The sequence below is a fragment of the Pezoporus flaviventris genome, unplaced genomic scaffold (genome assembly GCF_033815535.1).
Source record: "Pezoporus flaviventris isolate CSIRO_AGI_PZ_B2104156 unplaced genomic scaffold, CSIRO_AGI_Pfla_v1 ptg000130l, whole genome shotgun sequence".
NCBI lineage: Eukaryota > Metazoa > Chordata > Aves > Psittaciformes > Psittacidae > Pezoporus > Pezoporus flaviventris.
The window spans coordinates 1,630,943-1,649,171 of record NW_026892678.1 but is presented as its reverse complement, the minus strand read 5'-3'; the positions used below and the strand labels follow the sequence as shown (position 1 = coordinate 1,649,171).

Genomic DNA, 18,229 nt, shown 5'->3' with positions numbered 1-18,229 from the left:
AGAAAATGCTGTCAATTGTTCTTACATATTAGAGAATACCCAGCTATTTAATACTGCTAAACAGAAAATCAAATATGTGCATATGGCATATGACACCTGGGGGCTCTGTAAGAATGGTTAGGGTTGAGACAATGGCGAGGAATGCGGCAAGGGAAAGGCCAGGCAGACAAAAATACAATCCATTCAGCAGTCCCTAATCTGAAGTATACCCTAACCGTGGTTAGCCTAAGATATACCTGATGCACAAATTAGACACACAGATTAATTAAAGCATGAAATTTCATTCAATTATTTGCATATACTCAAAGTGGAACACAGGTGAAGAAAACAGATGGACAGTTGTTTGAAAATCAGTTGGAAACTTCTGAACTGCAAAACGTATTCACTTACAAAACCCTGCTCCCCAAATGTCACAGTTGGAATTCTTTGATTTCTATCCCATTTTTTATGTATCACATTGATACATAACGTCGTGAGGGGTTTTTTTATTCCACTTTGTATTATTCTTGTACGTATTGTTACTTGTTCCAAAACACATGGTTTTTGTCTCATGGTATTGTTAAAGTTGTGTTCTGGCTTTCCTGATAATTGACAGAATGCATTCCAAAAACCATACATGTATAGTTTGATTTATGAAAACTGATGTATGCTTTCCAAATCCCTTTTTCATTCTTTTAATACTTTGAAGAAGTAACACCAATAATAATTGGCTGGTTAAAGTACAGATGTTCAGAAGACAAGCAGTGAAGGCCAGTTTTGCAAAGAGCCTTCATGATTTGTTAGTTTATAATTATTTTGTAATTATTTCAATAATTACTAAGTCCCTTTTCTATTATGTAAAAAGTAAAAATATTTTTATCTTTGTATAAAAAAAAACCCATGAAACTTAACTGGGTTTTCACTACAGTCCTACAGTAGAATTAAATGCTTTACCCCCCAAAAAAAAATTCCAGAATACAGAGAAATGTATTGAAGAATGAATTAACATGTTTTAAATTATGTTTTGTTATATAGTGCTTTTCTTTGAATATTCTGTTTGAAAAAGTTGTATAAGACAAAATTTTATATTCGTCCAGTTTGTTTCATATGTATATGTGAAGATGCCTGCATGAAATTTCATGCTTTAAGGCTTCTTTTTGCCACATTCAGAGCAGCTCCTTGGACTAATGGTGCGCAGGTTATACTTCAGTCTGGGGCATTCTGCACACGTATAACAGCCTTTTTTAGTCTTCAGCAGCATCATCCCCAGCTTTCTCTCTAATCTAAGTCTTGAGACAGAACTCCCAAAACTTATATCTCTAATTTCCTTTGATGCTTTTACTAAAAAGAATTTTTCACCAGTGTGATTTCTTGATCTTTTATGTCACTCCCATAAAAACATTTGAAATTTTGTTTCACCAACAATATTCTAATGTATTGGCAGGCTTTCAGTATGCCTGCACTAATTCACATCTATAACATTTTGTGTGGAGTTACAATAATTTATAATTGCTATAGCTTTTGTTATTGTTTAGTACATGCAGAAAGTTTCTGTCTCTCTTTCTAAAATTGTTATTAAAGTAATATTTTAAAAGGACGCTATGAAAAAAAAGTTAAAAGTTTATGTTTTGCTATTCATATATCTATGTATTTGCAAAATTCAGACTTGTTTTCGAGGGATGTACTTGGAGAAAGCAGAAAATTGGTATTGTCCTACAAAACTGAATGAAGCCATGATGCCACTATATAGATGATTGTATCATAAGTTCATTATGTCAGTTACAAAATTCAATACTCATTGTCCTTTTTGGTGAACTGCTGCAATTAAAAAATAAAAATAAAAATTTACTACTGCACCTTCCACAGATTCTGAGAATGTGTTTGGCCTCTTTTGCCCAGTTTTGTTTGCAGATCAAACCACCTAAGTATTTATAAATTATCAAATTATTCTTACTGCTGGCTACCATCAGTACAGGTCTTTGCAGAACCACTGCAAGGCCAGGTGAGTTCTTCCTCTCTGCTTCTAGATCTCACTTAAACCCTGATTATCTAAGGTTGGCATCTGGCTTATCAGGAGCTACCAGGTCTTCATAACTGCTTTTTCTTTTTTTTTTTTTTCTTCTTCTTTTTCTGACAGAACGTTCTGTAGCAGGAGCAGAACTGGCCCACAGCTGCTGCAAAATCAACCCTTTAAAGATACTCACATTATTTGGTCTGAGTCACTCATTCATCTTTTCAGCAACTACATTATAACTAGAGTTGAAACTGTAAAAATCCTTGACTCTATGCGGATGCCTGACTTCGGCATCATAACCTCAGACTTTTTCTTACGCTGCTCATTTCTGTTAATAAATCCTGACTTAACAGTTTTTGAGCCTATATTTCCTGAAAAGTGCTCTAATTCATGGTGACAAGGGTGCTAGTGATTTGTATCTTTTCTGCCATTCTGGACTAGCCATCTCATGTCAAAGCCATCCTAACCTATTCGGGTGCTTTGTGGTTTCTTCTACCTACCATTTTTCAGTCCTTTCAGAACTTCCAGATCAAACTTTCATTTCCTTTTATAAGGGTTCAAGTTTTTGTTTTAATTCCTCCTAGCCTTGCCTTTTTTATTATTATTATTATTATTATTATTGGAAAACACTGAGAAAATGTTAAAGTGAGACATATTGTTGTTATTACCTCATCAATATGAACAGTGGGAAACAAATGTTATTTTTGAATATAGTTATAAAATGCGTGACATAAGATACCTGTAGGGATTTCTAAAACCATGTGTTTTATTGACACAGAATATGTCCTGTTATTCTCTGTGCAGTACTATTTTGCTGAAAAAAAATCAGCAAAACTTTGAAGAGACAGCTATTACCTAGTTATAAATGCAAGATCTTTTACAAGGTACATGACAACTGCTTCTCAAACTTTAATTTAAACATAGTTTAATATATACATAGAACTGAGCTTACCATCTTCACGAGTTACATAGTTCATGTCTTTAATATCTTTACAGCTCTGATAGCCATTGGACGATACAGCATGACAATAGAGACAGTGGATGTTGGATGGTGCAAAGAAATCACAGACCATGGAGCCACCCAAATTGCACAAAGCAGCAAGTCTCTCAGATATTTAGGGCTGATGAGATGCGACCAGGTAAAGAACATTTATATGAATTTTATGGTGCCTGCTTTTGAGTGGTGTGAGAGTGAGTGTATATGTGTGAGTGTATCAGGAAGGGAGAGAGATCGGAAAATTTGTTTTTCTGTACAAACAGGTTCATATTCACTACTGTGATAACTCTTTTAGTGTACTGTGTACTGCTACTGCTGAACCCAGGACACATAATTAACTAAAAAAGTATCTAGAGAACTAAAAAGAACGTGTTAAATTTTTGCTGACATGGATTTTCAAAATACACCCACAGGCTACACCCACAGCCTGAGGTACTCGCAAAAATTTTATGTAAAATCTGCCCCCTGAGGGTTTTGAATATTTTTGGTTAAAAGTGATTGGTATGTCATGTCATTACTATGATAGACTACTTTGTTTTTTTTAAAAAAGAAATAAAAAGAGCAACAAAAGAATTTAAAAAAAAAAAAATACTTGTGTTACTTCCAGTGTGATTTTCTATACATCTGTGGTCTTGCTCATGTATAGTTTGTGAAAGGGCAAGGATTTGGATAAAACCATAATTCTGAAAAAAAAAAAAGAATTCTAAATTTTTTTAATACATATCTTTCTTACTTGGCGTGTATTAAGAATATTTCTAACTTTTAACACTCTATCATTAGAACGAAAGACAACAAGGTAGTGATGTTCCACCTCATATTAGCCTTCAGGAATCGTATCTCTTTTGAGAGAAGAGAGATCAAAAGTCCTGGGAGCATGGCAGAAATAGCTAGAAGTCACTGGGGGTTCAGTGTCTCTGATCTCAAATCTTAAAATATGCATGCAGGGATTGTTTCTTTTCCAGACATCACGAACAAAATTTCCAGCTTGTGGTACCCATCAATAAGTGGCATCTCAGAGACTTGTGAATTTCTGATACAAGCTGTGGAAGCACAGTTTTTTAGCCTAAGAAGCTTTGTGCTCAAAACCATTACCTTGCAGCCCTTGTAGTGCTTTCTAGAAGACAGTTACAAGCCCCAGTATTTCAACTAGTAAAGAATAGTCATTTCCAGGTCACTTGTAAAGGTAGAAATACAATTTTGCAAACCCACACTTAGATGGTTTCCAGTTTGAGGAGAGGTTGAGCACTTTAGAAGAATTGCTCTGTCTGTTAAAGCTGACTCCACTTAAGCTCCTAAACATTAGTGTTTTATAAGAGCCAATAGACAAAAAGAGTGTGAGAGTCTCTTTGATGGATTGTGCTAAGATTATGTACTTAGAGAATGTTCAAAGGGTTACTTGACCTTGGGAATTAGAGCTGACCCAGAATAAGCTGATTAATTTTACACATATATTTATTTTGTGGATTTAGCTAACATAGAAGGATCAACAAGGATCTAAGTGCGATAATTTTATCCTGTCTTCAGCTGCTACAGAAAATCAATGATCTTGATGCTGAAAACAAGTTTTACCACCTCATCAAACTATGTGTGTGTACTATAGTCCGTATTTCTCTCATTGCTGGTTAATGCTTTCCTAGTTCATTACAAAGGATTACACACTATCTCTTGTGTTATGAAAGTCAATTGGTAAAAGAAAAAAAAAAAAAGTCTTTTTTGAGAAAGTCAACTGCTAAAAGGAAAAAAGAAGATTTTCGGAGAAAGCTACAAGGAAGATAGAAAAGCAGTGTTAGCTGCGTGTCTGCAAGCATGTGTGTGTGTTGTGCATGCATGCTTGTGTGCATGTATATGAATATTCAAAGTATGGTAAGCTAAAAACTTGTTAAGAAATGAGTAAATGCTGTTAGAGCAAATGCATTAGTAGTAAGACTACCTCTGGGAATTATTTTCTTGCTCACAAAGCCTAGATGGGAAACACGGCTCCACAGACAGAATGAAGTAAGTGTCCTTGACTTGAGAATTTTTGGCAGCAAGAAGATGCCGGCTCCCTTTTTCCACTACAAATGAACAGAGAAATTACTGAACAAAATCATGTCTTCAACTGTCTTTTCCTGATATCATTCAGAGCTAGTTTTTTCCAGTGGCTGCTCTATTAAATTAAAAATGTCAGCGTCCAGCACATCATTAAAGAGAATTCTTGGGTGGTGCAGAAGAGTTTATTTACATGCCCTGTTAATTTAAATTCTTGTCTTTGGGCTATTTCAGCTTGCAGTGAAGAGAAAGTTAGAAGATTTCCCCTTCTAACCAGCCTTCATTTTCTAAGATGTGCTGACTGTTATGCTAGTACCAGATAGCATTTATGCCTTTCTAGGAATTCCCAGGCATTGGAAGGAAAGTACTTAAACACAGTTCCATAAGGAACATATGTAAGTAGACTTCTAATGGTTACCACTGAAGTATGCTTTATGACCGAGGCTCTTTGGAATTTCTTTGATATGGAGTTGACACAAATTAGAGACATCAAGGGTCCTCCCAAGAAAGATCAGAGAGGCTGCAAGCCTGGGTCCAGGCAGTCTCTGTTTTATGCCATTGATTATCTGAATGCCTCCAGGCAGTGTGCTTCAGTAGATGCAGAGCATTATTGATCCACACCATGAAAATAACCAAGTTATTCATTTTTCATGAAATTGTTGTTGCCATGACCTTTCTTTTTATCATGTTTCCTACCATCTAACATGCACACCACAGGAGCAATATGGTCTTTGCCTCAAAATAAATGTCATTATGTTGAGAAGTCTCAAAATGCTGACTGTTTCATGAGATCATCATAATGAGGACACATATTTAAGTTGCAAGTTTTCTAATAAGCATTTCTAATAAGACTATTAAATACTGAAAGTCATTTAGAACTATTTGTAGTCAAATTCTGGTTCAGAAAACATGTTTATGCTTAGATACACAAAATCTAAATATTCTTTTCAATAAAAAAATGTTAGAAGCAGAGTTACTGAGCAAATGTCTTTTTTTTTTTTCTTTTTCTAATTTCCACTAGCACCTTCATGACTTAGGCAAATTTGTCTTTCCCTGCACTACACAGCAGTGGTGCCTAAGGCCCAGAGAATGCTCTGAAAGAACTGGTACTACTGGGAAGGTGCAGGGCCAGTGGGGACACAGGCTTAAGTGCTGGTATACCAGCTGGTCTGCCAAAGTGCATCACCTTGTCCAGAAAATCACACTTAGCAAGGCTCAAGGCATACTGTCATATAGATGTGGTAGTACAACCTATTGCTTCCATTTCCATGAGCAGCTCAGGAAACACTAGCTTGATCTCTGCAGGGCTCTACAATGGAGACACATACTGTTAATTTCCTCTGTCAGATAGGCTTCTGAGAGACTTATCCAGACCTCCAAAATTATTTAGGGGTTCATAAAGTAGACCGTAAATATTTCTAAATATCTATATTTTGGACAATAAAATTCCCCAGTTGCCTGCATACAAACACCAACATGTACTCGAAAGCAGCTAGGACAGTTCTCCCTTCTGAACACTGTCGCAGTACAGGGTGCCTAATCTAAGTCTGTGCAAATATTACTTTGATGCTGAAAATAAGTCTTACTACCTCATCAGTTAAACTATATGTATGTACTACGGTCTGTATTTCTCTCATTGCTGGTTAATGCTTTCCTAGTTCACGTGTTTTCCTAGTGCATGTGTTTGTGAGGGCCTGCACAGGCTCTTGGGGCTGCACAAGTCATCTGTTTTATAAAAAGGAAATATTGCCGTTCTGAGTCTCCATTTCTTTTGAAAGCAGTAAGAGATAATATCAGTTGTTATTTAAGGCCTAAGCAGAACATTTTAGAGGTTTGTAATTGGGAAAGGCTTAAAGGACATAGTATTTCTGGTTTGCATTCTAGTGTTACTGCCTGCATTTGCGCCAGTCTTCATTCCCTTGTTTTGCCTCTTCCCAATGCCTCTGGCAGCACAGTAAAACCACAAACTCACAGTTTCTATGCAGAGAGGAGAGCTGTGCTGTTGTGAGCTGCAGCCCAGGGTTGTGTTTTGGGACGTGGCATGGGGGTCTGGCAACCCATAGCTGGTTTCTGTACTGCAGGGTGCACTGGAGCTCTGATGTGTCCCTCAGTAAGTACCAAGAAGGGCACAGTTGTTTCCAGAGCAAGGGATTATATTCAGTTCACCTCAGTTTAGTCCCCATAGCAAAAAGAGAACATGACTGTGTGTTCTTTGAACCAAATTTCTAAATATTTTATATTTCATATTTCCAAAAGAAATCAAAGGAAAAGGGCAATCTTCTACATGCTGGAAAAGGGCAATCTTCTCTTATGGGTAAAACTCCTTGTAAAGATGTCTTTATAGCAGCTCCTTATTGTGTTTTCACTGTAACCTAAACAGCTTCAAATAATAGCAGTTTAAAATCTTCACCTTTGTGGAAAATGGCTGGGTATCACATAGGAGGTAGTGGCTAAAAACTTAATGTTTTTCTGGCTAGTAGGTAGCATGGCTGATTGAACAATGTGTCAAAATAAACCTCCTGCAGCTTTTCTAATACAGATTTTCATATTTCAAGGTACTTTTCCTGTAGCTATGGTGCTATTTGCAATGGTTGTCAGCAGTGCTACCACATAAATGCAGAAGACAGTTTTGGGGAAAATATGCAGAAAAATGACACTGAAAAACAAAGGCCACAAAATTCCAACATTCACAGCTAAGTGTGAATGAAATTAAATGAGTCTGACAAAGTTGGCTGTGAATAGATACACAATTCCAGTTAATAAATCAAGGCCTTTACTCCTTGATTTTTTCTTGAATTTTTTTTTCTTTTTTTTTTTTTGAGAATATCAGGTTGCTTTTCATGAAAATACATCTGAAAGCCTGTAGCTTATTCCAGATGACTTTCTCAGATTAAGTGAGCATGTATTTCATATTACAGTATTACTGAGAAGTTAGAGCACAGAAATCGATGATCCGTACAACTGACAAGAAGACAAACACTTTTATATTACCACAGAGAGTAAGGAAGATAGATGATCCTTAAAAATAAAAATGGTGGTCCCTAAAAATGAAAATGGTCTGTGAAGAAATCATTTGCATCTTAAGTAAGATTAAGATTTTTAGAAAATCAGATTTTAAAAATAATTTATTACTTTATTCTTCTATAAAATCTGGTTTAGAAATATCTGTATATATAAATATATATATATATATCCTATGCAAATTGCAAATCATGAGCCTAACTGGGATGCAGCTCCAGTTGTATATGAGGAAATGCCAGCTTGTGAAAAAACTTATCTGAGGGCAAAAAGAGTTTTCAATTTCTTTAGGTATAAAAATTGTATATAATATACGTAGAATATGGAAATATAAAATATATTTAGATATAAATATTTATATGTGTGTATATATACATATTATCTATATGTTAGTAATCATGGCTGGAAACGTTTTTATTCTTCATCCATGGAACTTTTGATTTGCCTAGATAGTCTGTAACTGAAGTTAAGCAAGTGAAAAAAAGAGATCTTCAGTTCTAGAGATAAATTTTTAAATTTCAAATACATCTTTGAGATAAACTGTTCTTAATCAACAGTACAACAATAGTACAGAGCCATGGTTTGTTTCAATGTAATTATCATAGCAATTTGCCTTCCACCTTCAGACAATACTATCAGTAGCCTGATTTAAAAAAAAAAAAACAAAACTGACAAATTGATACCATTTCTTCTTTTAGGGTTCTTTTTGAAATTTTAAATTACAGTTTTGTGGTACTGAAGAGAACTGAAAATACCCAGTCCTCCCTTTAAGAAAAATTCTATAGCACTTATTTTTCCTTAAATTACTATAATTTGTTCAAGTTATGTTGCTGCATATTGAAAAGGATAGGCTGTATTTTTTAATGTTTTACATGTATAATGTAGGAGCTGTGATCAATATGTCTCCCTATAAATAATGAAGATTTTAGCTTTATAAAATCTGTGAATCCCACTAGAAGGAAATTACAGTTAGCCTTGCTAACTCACAGCAAAAGAAAAATAGCATTTATTTCACTTTGGTTTTCAATACAACAATTTTAAAATACAGAACAATACTTTTTTTTTTTCCCCTAGCTAACTAGGATAACAAATCCATTATCTGTGTGAATGAAAGTGTCTGCTAAAGTATAAAAAAAAAGAGTCTTTATATAAATCGAACTTTTTATACTTCTAGTTTAACTGTTTCTGTACCAAAAGTTTTTTATCTTCCAGGCTGAAGCAGCAGATTTGTTCAGAAGCAAATCCATGGCAGTAGGCTGTACTGAGTTAATGAGCCTGTCCTACTTTTTAAAATAACCTATGTGACCATGTCATACTGTAAGGGAAAAATGGGCCCTCAGGTAATGATCAATGGTCCAAAATCAGGATAAGGCAAACTGTTAAGAAAAAATGCAATGTGAAGTAGTCAGCATAATCAAAAAAACCCAGACTTGTTTAGAAGCATTGTCTTCTCCTCCCTCTAGTCATTTTTTGCCAGCTGGCAAATTTTGAGAATTATTTCTTTGTTAGTTTTACACACTGTCATTTTGACAAGTATTACAATAATGTGCTCAACTTATTGTTAATGTAGCAAAATAGGAAGGAAAATATTCAGTGCTATTAATTCAACTGTCATTAAGTAATCTGAAAGAATATTTATCACTATATAAATAAACTGTCATTTCACTGCATGTAGATCTTCATTACATACAATTTTTATAAGTAAAAACAAAGCAACAGTCAGAGTTTCATCATAATTTGAAATGCTTATGATACTGGTATTTTTACCTTGAAATCTTACCTTGGAGTCTAGAGGTTCATGTTTGAAATGAACAGAATTAGCAAACCAACCAACCAGACAAACTAAAAGGCTCCTTTGGAATGGTTTATCTGATTTAACAGAAAGTAAACCCTCACAATAAGCAATGATAATTGAAAATGGAAACTTTATAGCTTACACAACTTTAATATTAAATACTGTGTTAGCAGTAATGATTAGGAGAGCAAGCCCTGAAATGAGGGTTTTGCTAGAAAACTACGTAAATTCACAGACAGCTGAAATGGATTATTTTGTTAGTTTGCAGTAACATGGTGACTGCAGCAATTGTGCAGGAACTGGAAGTTTGAGGCAATAGTGTTCACCTGTGTAAACAACCACGACAATGAATTTCATCCCTCTAGGACTCCACCTTTCTGCCGAGATTTAAGCAAGAACTGTAAAGGAGCTGTACTCCACAGCCTTGCTGTGTTTTCTGAAATCCTTCCAGAAGTGCTGCCACTGAATATTAGAAAGTCTGTGTGATCTGTTTATTTCACTTCACACAGCAGAAAAGATTACTGATATTTGTGTTTGCGTGCTCGTTCCCCTTTTCAAATATAAGTGTGAAATTAATTGCTAAGATTTAACACAATTGTTGAATGTTATTATAATCAGACTGCACTTGTCGATTTCATTATTTATGAGTCCACAATACAGTGTTTGTACGTATGTGTATGTGGGTTTGTTTTGTTTTGTTTTATTTTTTTTAACTAACAGCATCCATTAAATCAGAATAAATTCTTTGCTGAAATCGTAAGGGACTTTATTTGGACTATAGGATATTGTGCTAATATTGGCAGTGCTGTTATTTTATTAAAGTCCTAAACAAAGGTTCTGCCCCTGGGCATGAGGGCAGTCACTGAAACTCTGTGGAATATGTCTGCCTTAGCTGATCAACTGCACTTCACACAAAACATTTCCAGAAATCTTCAATTTTGTTATGGCTACAGGCAACAGTTATAATTGGGCCACCTGCGAATATAATTCATTCAACTATTTTAAAAAAAAAATAATCAAAGTGCATTTTTTATAAGACACTGACTTGAAAAAGCAAACTACAACTCAGAGAAGAAAGTGTGAATGAAAATTTGCTTCTCTGTAACTCCAAGTATGTATATTTTGGATTTTATTGTTAAAACATTAGGGAAATTGGAACATAAAATGTGTCTGAAATCCATCATTATGGATACACACAATGACTACAGAGTCATTTCTTTGCCCACTAACTACAAATTTGGCTTTCATTTAGTACTAGTATATGTAAACTAAGACAGAAAGCACACAAATTCCAGTATCTCTTAACACTGCAGTTCAACTCCGTAAGCGCAAGTGTCTATAATGTGGTAAGGAAGCCTTTTTGGAACAAACCAGTTTTCATTCTTCTGTGCAAACTTGTGATTCTTTAGATGTAAAAGGGTAATGATAATACTTGCATCCTGTTAACCTCTATTATCAAATAATATGTATGGTAGCCCTCAAAATCTTTTGGTGTGAACGTTACTTCTCACATACTAACGTTTCCCTAAAATTCTTTACAAGCACAGATTTATAAAATGAAGCTAGAAGTTCTGTATATTATTAATGCCTTTCTGCACAGATACTGCAGACAGTATTATAACTTGGTCTACTATTTCTTATTAATGAGTGGCCTCTAAAGTTATATAACGGAAGATACCTACCTATATTGTCCTCAGGATCAGAGTGCCCATGATGTCAGCACTCTCCAAAGTCAGCTAGCCACATGCCTCCAAGGGCTGGGTTAGAGGTTATGCAAAAATTATTTCAGGAATCCATCTGTGTATGATATTATAAATAGTTGAGTAGCATAGGCAAGTTTTGCTAAGAAAGAACTTGTGCACCTTTGCCCTAATCCAGTTTTCAAAGTCTAGAGTTTTTGCATGTGAGCCTAGGTTTGGGGGCTTGGATTTGGTTTGGTTTGGTTTATTTTTTTTTTATTTGGCTGCTTAGTTGTTTCAGTTATTAACTTGGAATGGAGATAGCTTTCTCTTTTTAATTTTCAAGTGAATTGGGTGTTATCCTGAAGCTTTTCCCCACATAAGAAACATTTTAGATTAACAGTGAATACTTCTTCCTTGTGTAGAGCAGCACAAAACTTGCAGTTCAGGTCATGACTCTACTCTCCTTTTTCAGTATTGCTCTAAATGACACAACACAGACATTCTAGGGACAATTTAATAGTTTTAGAATCAGAGTTGCATTCAAAGACTACCCTTCATGAGGAGTTTTTTAGATCAGTAGGCAGTCTTACAGTTCTTCTTAGAAATACAGCAAAGGAGTTCTCTTATTTAAACCCAAAGCTTTTTTAAGCCCTTGTATGTGCCACTTGGTATTCCAGTCCAAAAGAAGCTCTTCTGGACGTGATATAGACTGAAGACGAGTTAACTAGACGTAGGAACGTCCTGTATAGGAAAACCTGTTTCTGTTCCGTATGTGAATGAAGATACCAGTCTCATTAAAAACAATGTATAGTTTGACTGATGGTTTCAATTGTAATCCCTAATTTATCGTAACAGCATCAGGAAAATTTCATTCCCTTGAATTTAATAAGATCTGTCATATATTCATAATGGAAGTAAAAGGTGAAGAAAAATAGATCTAGTCCTTTGGAATCTTTTGCTGTCTTTAGAAAATCCTGATTTTAGAATCTAGAGATGACAGAAAACAGTGCTGAAATTATCGCTAGAATTCTGTCAAATGACATGACACGTGTAAAAACAAAACCCCAAAATTTTCTAGTTTGCAGTTTGAATTTTCCATGAGAGCTTGTGGAAGATGGCATAAAAGAAATTACTCATGGTGGTCTGTGGCAGATATAAGTGGTGTACCAAATCTGTAAATACTGGCAATAAGACCAGATGCATAAGTCTAGCATACCAGATCAAAAATCTGAGTGAATATTTTTTCATGTGAGTAACTTATTATTGGAAACCTATAGCATCAGTTTATCCTGAACCTGAGAAATTAGCTCATAAGTGCCAGTTAGTTTATTCTGGGGAAAATATTTACAGACTTGGAGGAGTTTTTCAAGCTTTCTGTTATAGGTAGGTCATTTTACCTAAAGGACCAAAAGAGTTTTCAACACTGATTCACATTTTTCTCTATATTTTACCCACATTGTGTGTATACCTAGCAGAATGAGAATAAAGTCCTCTGGAGATGCACTCTCAAAATCCTTTCCACCTCAAATGGACTAGATGGGTATTGATGTTCTTCTCTCCCACATGAATTCGTAATTATCACATGAAGAAGTATTCTTTTTCTCTAGTGCAAATAATATTTAAATATGCTCTTCACAATCATACCATCATCACTGGAAGAAATTAAGGAAGTGCCACCCAGATGATATTTGTCACAAAGTCACATATTCTCCTGGGAAACAGGCAATATGTGTTCAGATGTCTTTAAGCAAAATTGTGTTAAAGGAGATGATATCACTTGGTCTTGCCAGTTTCTGTAATCCAGCTTCTTTCACTTTTCAGATCTTCTTTGACCTGGAATAAATTTTTATTTCAGCAAGAAAAAATAAGTTAAAACCAATCTGTGTTGTTGTTATCTTTTTAGTGTTTGATGATCAGGATTCCCACAAACCTAATACATCGACTCTTAGTGATAAGGACTGCATTCTTTCATTAAGCGTTAAAATATAATTGAAAAGCTATTCAAATTCAAATTAGTGATTATGTATTAGGTAATTAGTTTATCTTCAGAGAGTAGTCTTCCTTTTGACAACTCAAGATTAATGAAAGTTCTGTGGAAGACAAATACAACATTTTAAAGCATATTAAGATGTGAAGACTTTTAGTTTTCATTCATTGAACAAGATTGTTCAAGCTCAAATAGAAAATTGCTCTGTTATAAAAAATTTATTTTGGGAATGGCATTCAGTACTTTTGTTTAATCACCAGCCAGACTGCATCTTCAGGAGACAGAAGCGTGTATTCTAATGGTTAGGCCTACGACTTTTCGTCTTAATGCTACCATCAGGGAAACTGATGACAAGGATACTAAGGGAATTGACACAGATATGACTTATTCGTTATCAAAGAACAAAATTCTGATTTCTCTATTTTTTTCTACCTTTTAGGTAGTACAGTTTTAGTCCAATACTACAGGAAGTTTAACATACTAAATTTTCACAGTGTTTTAGTGTTTGACCTGAATTTTCTCCTAGTAAAAGAAAAGGTTTCAAAATATTCTGATAGGGGATCAATTGTGGCTTAACTGTTCACATTTGTTTCTCATCCTGGGATCCATGTAGGTTTTCCCACTGCCAAATAGAATCCTTTTTTCTTCCTCTTCTGTTGTGTAATATTACGTAGAATGTATTTTGTCCAGCATAATATTTTGCTATTTCCGTTAGTTCCTTAGGATTAAAATATTTACACTTAAGTAGAAGTTACATATATTTGATCGTTTATCATAGAGATTGGTAGGATAATTTTTCCTGTATCATGAGAGTAAACTCAATTTTTCAAACTCAAAGTATTTGAGTAATGGCCTAACCATTAGGATAGATGGTTTACCACAGACTTTTTTCATCAGTTTTAAGACTAAAAGATTCCATTGTAACATTACCTGTCCTTTTGAGTATCATGGGCCATGCTGTTTAAGTTACGTTAGTCTTGTAGTAAATACATTAGCTTATATCTACCTAGACTGTAGCTTCTGTAAATGTTTTCAGTCCTGACTCAAAGACACCAAGACATGGAGATCATTACCTATCTTCCTGGTTTTTTACATCATCTTTGTAGCAAATTTGACTTACTGTTTCCTGTAAGAAAAAAAAATCTACGTATGATATTGGCACTAAAGCCATAATATCCACCTTAGTCTAACAGATAAAGCCCAAATATTATGTATCAAATCATAATAGCCTTTATCTACTGGTAATTTTTTCAGATACCTAGCAGATAAGCAGTAAGTTTCCCATTATGAAAGAACAGAATGAGCAGTTGTGTACAGTAGGCATTTTGTTGTGGCTGAGTTAACCATTAAAAGAAGTTGCTGATAGTAAGACAAATTCTGACATGGCACTCTGCACCACAGATCTTAAGGTAAGGTGGCTTTTGACTATTTTTGAATAGGCAAAAAGTGGCAAATACTGCAAATTTCTAGGAAGAGTTGCTGACAGTTTGAAAGTATGTACTCAGCTATAAATATAAAATATTTTGGAGGACTTGTGCTATCTCTGATTTCATTTTGGTTTTTTAAAAGTAACTTCTTGTTTTTCAGCACTGGAAGATGTTACTGTAGCGTAGCAATTTGCCAAAAGAGTACAATTTGTGCAATGAAGGGAGGTTAAACCAGTTTTCTGTCCAAGTCAGTCTCAGCTAGATGAAACTTCCAATGAAGATTGAGTGTTTCTATTATAAAAGTAGAAGAACTGGCTATTAAACCTTACATTTATCCTTGTAGTTGGGTGCAATCACTGTTCAGAATGATGCGCTCCTTTTTATCTTCTAAGGACAAAAATATTATTAGACACTGTGGTCACTGTGCATTAAAATATGATTCTCAAGATGGATCTTCTACTGGATATGGATCATCTACTCAGATGGTAGTAAACATTTTTGTCTAGTTTTTTACTTTTGGCCTTGAATGTAGAACACTGGGGGGTAAAAAAGGAAACAATTATGTCAGTTGTATATCCTACTGATCTAGGTGGTTCAGCATGTAAATGCAGTGTCATAGAATCATGGAATCATGGAATGGTTTGGGTTGAAAAGGACCTTAAGATCATGTAGTTCCAACCCCTCTGCCATGGGCAGGGATGACAATGCATTTCAAAATGTGCAGGTGTTCAGCAAATACTTCAGAGAGAGCTAGCTAAAACTGATGGTTCTTAGGTTAATCTTTTACTTTTCTAATGGTTGAAGGAAGCTATCTACTTCTGTCATATGAACTGCAATCATCCTAAGAATAATTGACAAATTCATTCCCTCACAGTGTTGCAGTTGCAGAGGCATTGGGTTTAGCTAGGCTCATCTAGTTGCATTGCCTGGTCAAGAGTAAAGGTGCTACCTTTGCTGTCCAAAATTTAGGAGGGACATCCCAGACACAACACGCTTGTATGCTTTAATTATTAAACCCACCATTTCTGCCCACAAAAACCTGTTAGCCTCTCACCAAAAGACTAAATTAAGTACTCCTACCAATGACATAAGTGAAGACTAGCAGTACTTTTAACCTGTGGAAAAGTTGACCTGTATTGGTAATTGGTAAAATAGTAAATTGATCTACCTTCAGTATAGAGTAGTTTGCATTCTTTTCCCCATGTTAAGTCATGTTATCTCTAATTTTTCATTGCAGCCACATTGATAGCTACAGTACAGTGCATGTTCTGTTCAGTAATGTTGATTCATAGAATCACAGTTTGGGCTGGAAGGGATCTTTAAAGGTCATCTCTTTCCAACCCCACTGCAATGAGCAAGGACATTTTCCTCTAGATCAGATTGCTCAGAGCCACATCCAGCCTGGCCTTGAATGTCTCCAGGGATGGTGCATCCACTACTTCTCTGGGGGACATGTGCCAGTGTTTCACCACCCTCTTTGCAAAGAATTTTTTCCTCACATCCAGCCTGAGTCTCACCTCTTTTAGTTTAAAACCTTCACCCCTCATCCTGTTGCAACAGGCCCTGCTAAAAAGTCTTTCCTCATCTTTCTTACAGGCCCCTGTTAAGAACTGAAAGGCCATAATAAGGTCTCCCCAGAGACTTCTCCAGGCTGAACAAACCCCCTCTCTCTTAGCCTTTTCTCATAGCAGAGGTGCTCCATCCTTTTGATCATTTTTGTGGCCATCCTCTGGACTCTCTCCAACAGGGCCATGTCTTTCCTGTACTGAGGACTCCATTGCTGCAGTATTGCAGCTGGGGTCTCACGATAACAGAGGAGCAGAATCACCTCCCTTGACCTGCTGGTCACACTCCTCTTGATGCAGCCCAGGATACAGTTGGTTTCTGCTCTGTGAGCACACACTGAAGCCAGGCCAGGTTCAGTTTCTTGTTGACCAACATCCCAAAGTCCCTCTCCACAGGGGTATGCTCAATCCCTTCATCCCCCAGCTTGTATTGATACTGGGGGTTGCCTCAACTCAGGTGCAGAACCTTGTACTTGGCTTCGTTGAACCTCATGCAGTTTGCATGGGCCCATTTCTTAAGCTCATTCAAGTTACTCCTTAGCATGTGTAAAAATTTGCACTTAGTATGTGCCATAAATTAATTAATATATTTAATCAATTTTCATTTTCCAAAGTCAGAAAAGGCTTATACTTCACACCTATGTCTGCTTGAGTGAATTTGAATAAATGTTTCTATTTCAATATAGAAATATGTTATTCTGGGCAGCACTTTGTTAAATGGGATGACTTTGAATAATTAGCTTTGGGCCAGCATAGTCAAGCATGGAATGAAAATAATTTAATAGATTGTTAAACATTGTTGCAGTTTTCTAAACAAAGCTGTTTTGAAGCAGGGACTATTTGTCTTTCCTGTTTGCTTTCAATCACGAATAATCAAAACAATTCACTGGAATGTTATATAAAACTTCTCCCTTTACAGTAAAATTGAGGTGTGGTGGTGCTTCAGTTTGGTTTGGTTTTTTGCTTTGTGGTGTTTTTTTTTTTTTAATTCCCCAGTAGAACATTACATTTTGTGTATTATTTGTTTTGTGATAAATGCATCCAAACCTATAGTATAAAAAAAAGAGCCCAATCCTGCAAGTCCTTCCAGGAATCCAAATTTCAATCATTCATTTAGTTTGCAAGAGGTTGAGTTTTTATGCAATTTTTCACATCACAGATCTTTTTTTTTTTTAATTGCAGGTGAATGAAGCCACAGTGGAGCAGCTAGTGCAGCAGTATCCACATATAACCTTCAGTACTGTACTACAGGATTGCAAGAGGACATTGGAACGGGCTTATCAAATGGGCTGGACACCCAATATGTCTACTGCCTCTTAACTTCCTATACCATCATGGCAGTTCCACTCTACTGCATTCAGTAGATCTAATGGGGATTGCAGAGGGTTCACAACCTTTTGTGTGATGCAATATAATCGTGAGTTTACAGAGATTACAATAAAATGGAAAAAGCTGCACACTGATTTTAATGTACTGTAACTAAGTACTAATATTAAAGCAAGACTTTTGAAGTGCATTGTTGTTTTGTTTGCATAAAATATATAAAAGCTTTTGGCAGATTTCTTGAAGTGAAGTTCTCTGGATAGTTTGAGTTATAGAAGATCCTAAGCTTGATTTCCTCTGTTTACTTTACTTCGCCTTGGTCATGTGCGTTTCCTTTGATCTGTGCTAGCAACAGTGCAGTTGATCAACAGAGAGTCCTGTGTTGCAACTGGGAGCTAAACTTGATACTTATTA

General features: G+C 35.6%; 1 protein-coding gene across 1 annotated transcript in view; it reads left to right on the top strand.

Moving 5' to 3' along the window:
• Nucleotides 1–18,008, top strand: part of FBXL17 (F-box and leucine rich repeat protein 17) — a 299,573-nt gene extending 281,565 nt beyond the window's left edge. Inside the window, exons 8-9 of the mRNA XM_061478709.1 lie at nucleotides 2,990–3,132; nucleotides 17,675–18,008. Of these exons, the coding sequence (XP_061334693.1) occupies nucleotides 2,990–3,132; nucleotides 17,675–17,812 (281 nt within the window). The 3' untranslated portion in view covers nucleotides 17,813–18,008. The remainder of the gene's footprint in view (nucleotides 1–2,989; nucleotides 3,133–17,674) is intronic.
• The last annotated feature ends 221 nt before the right edge of the window (nucleotides 18,009–18,229 follow it).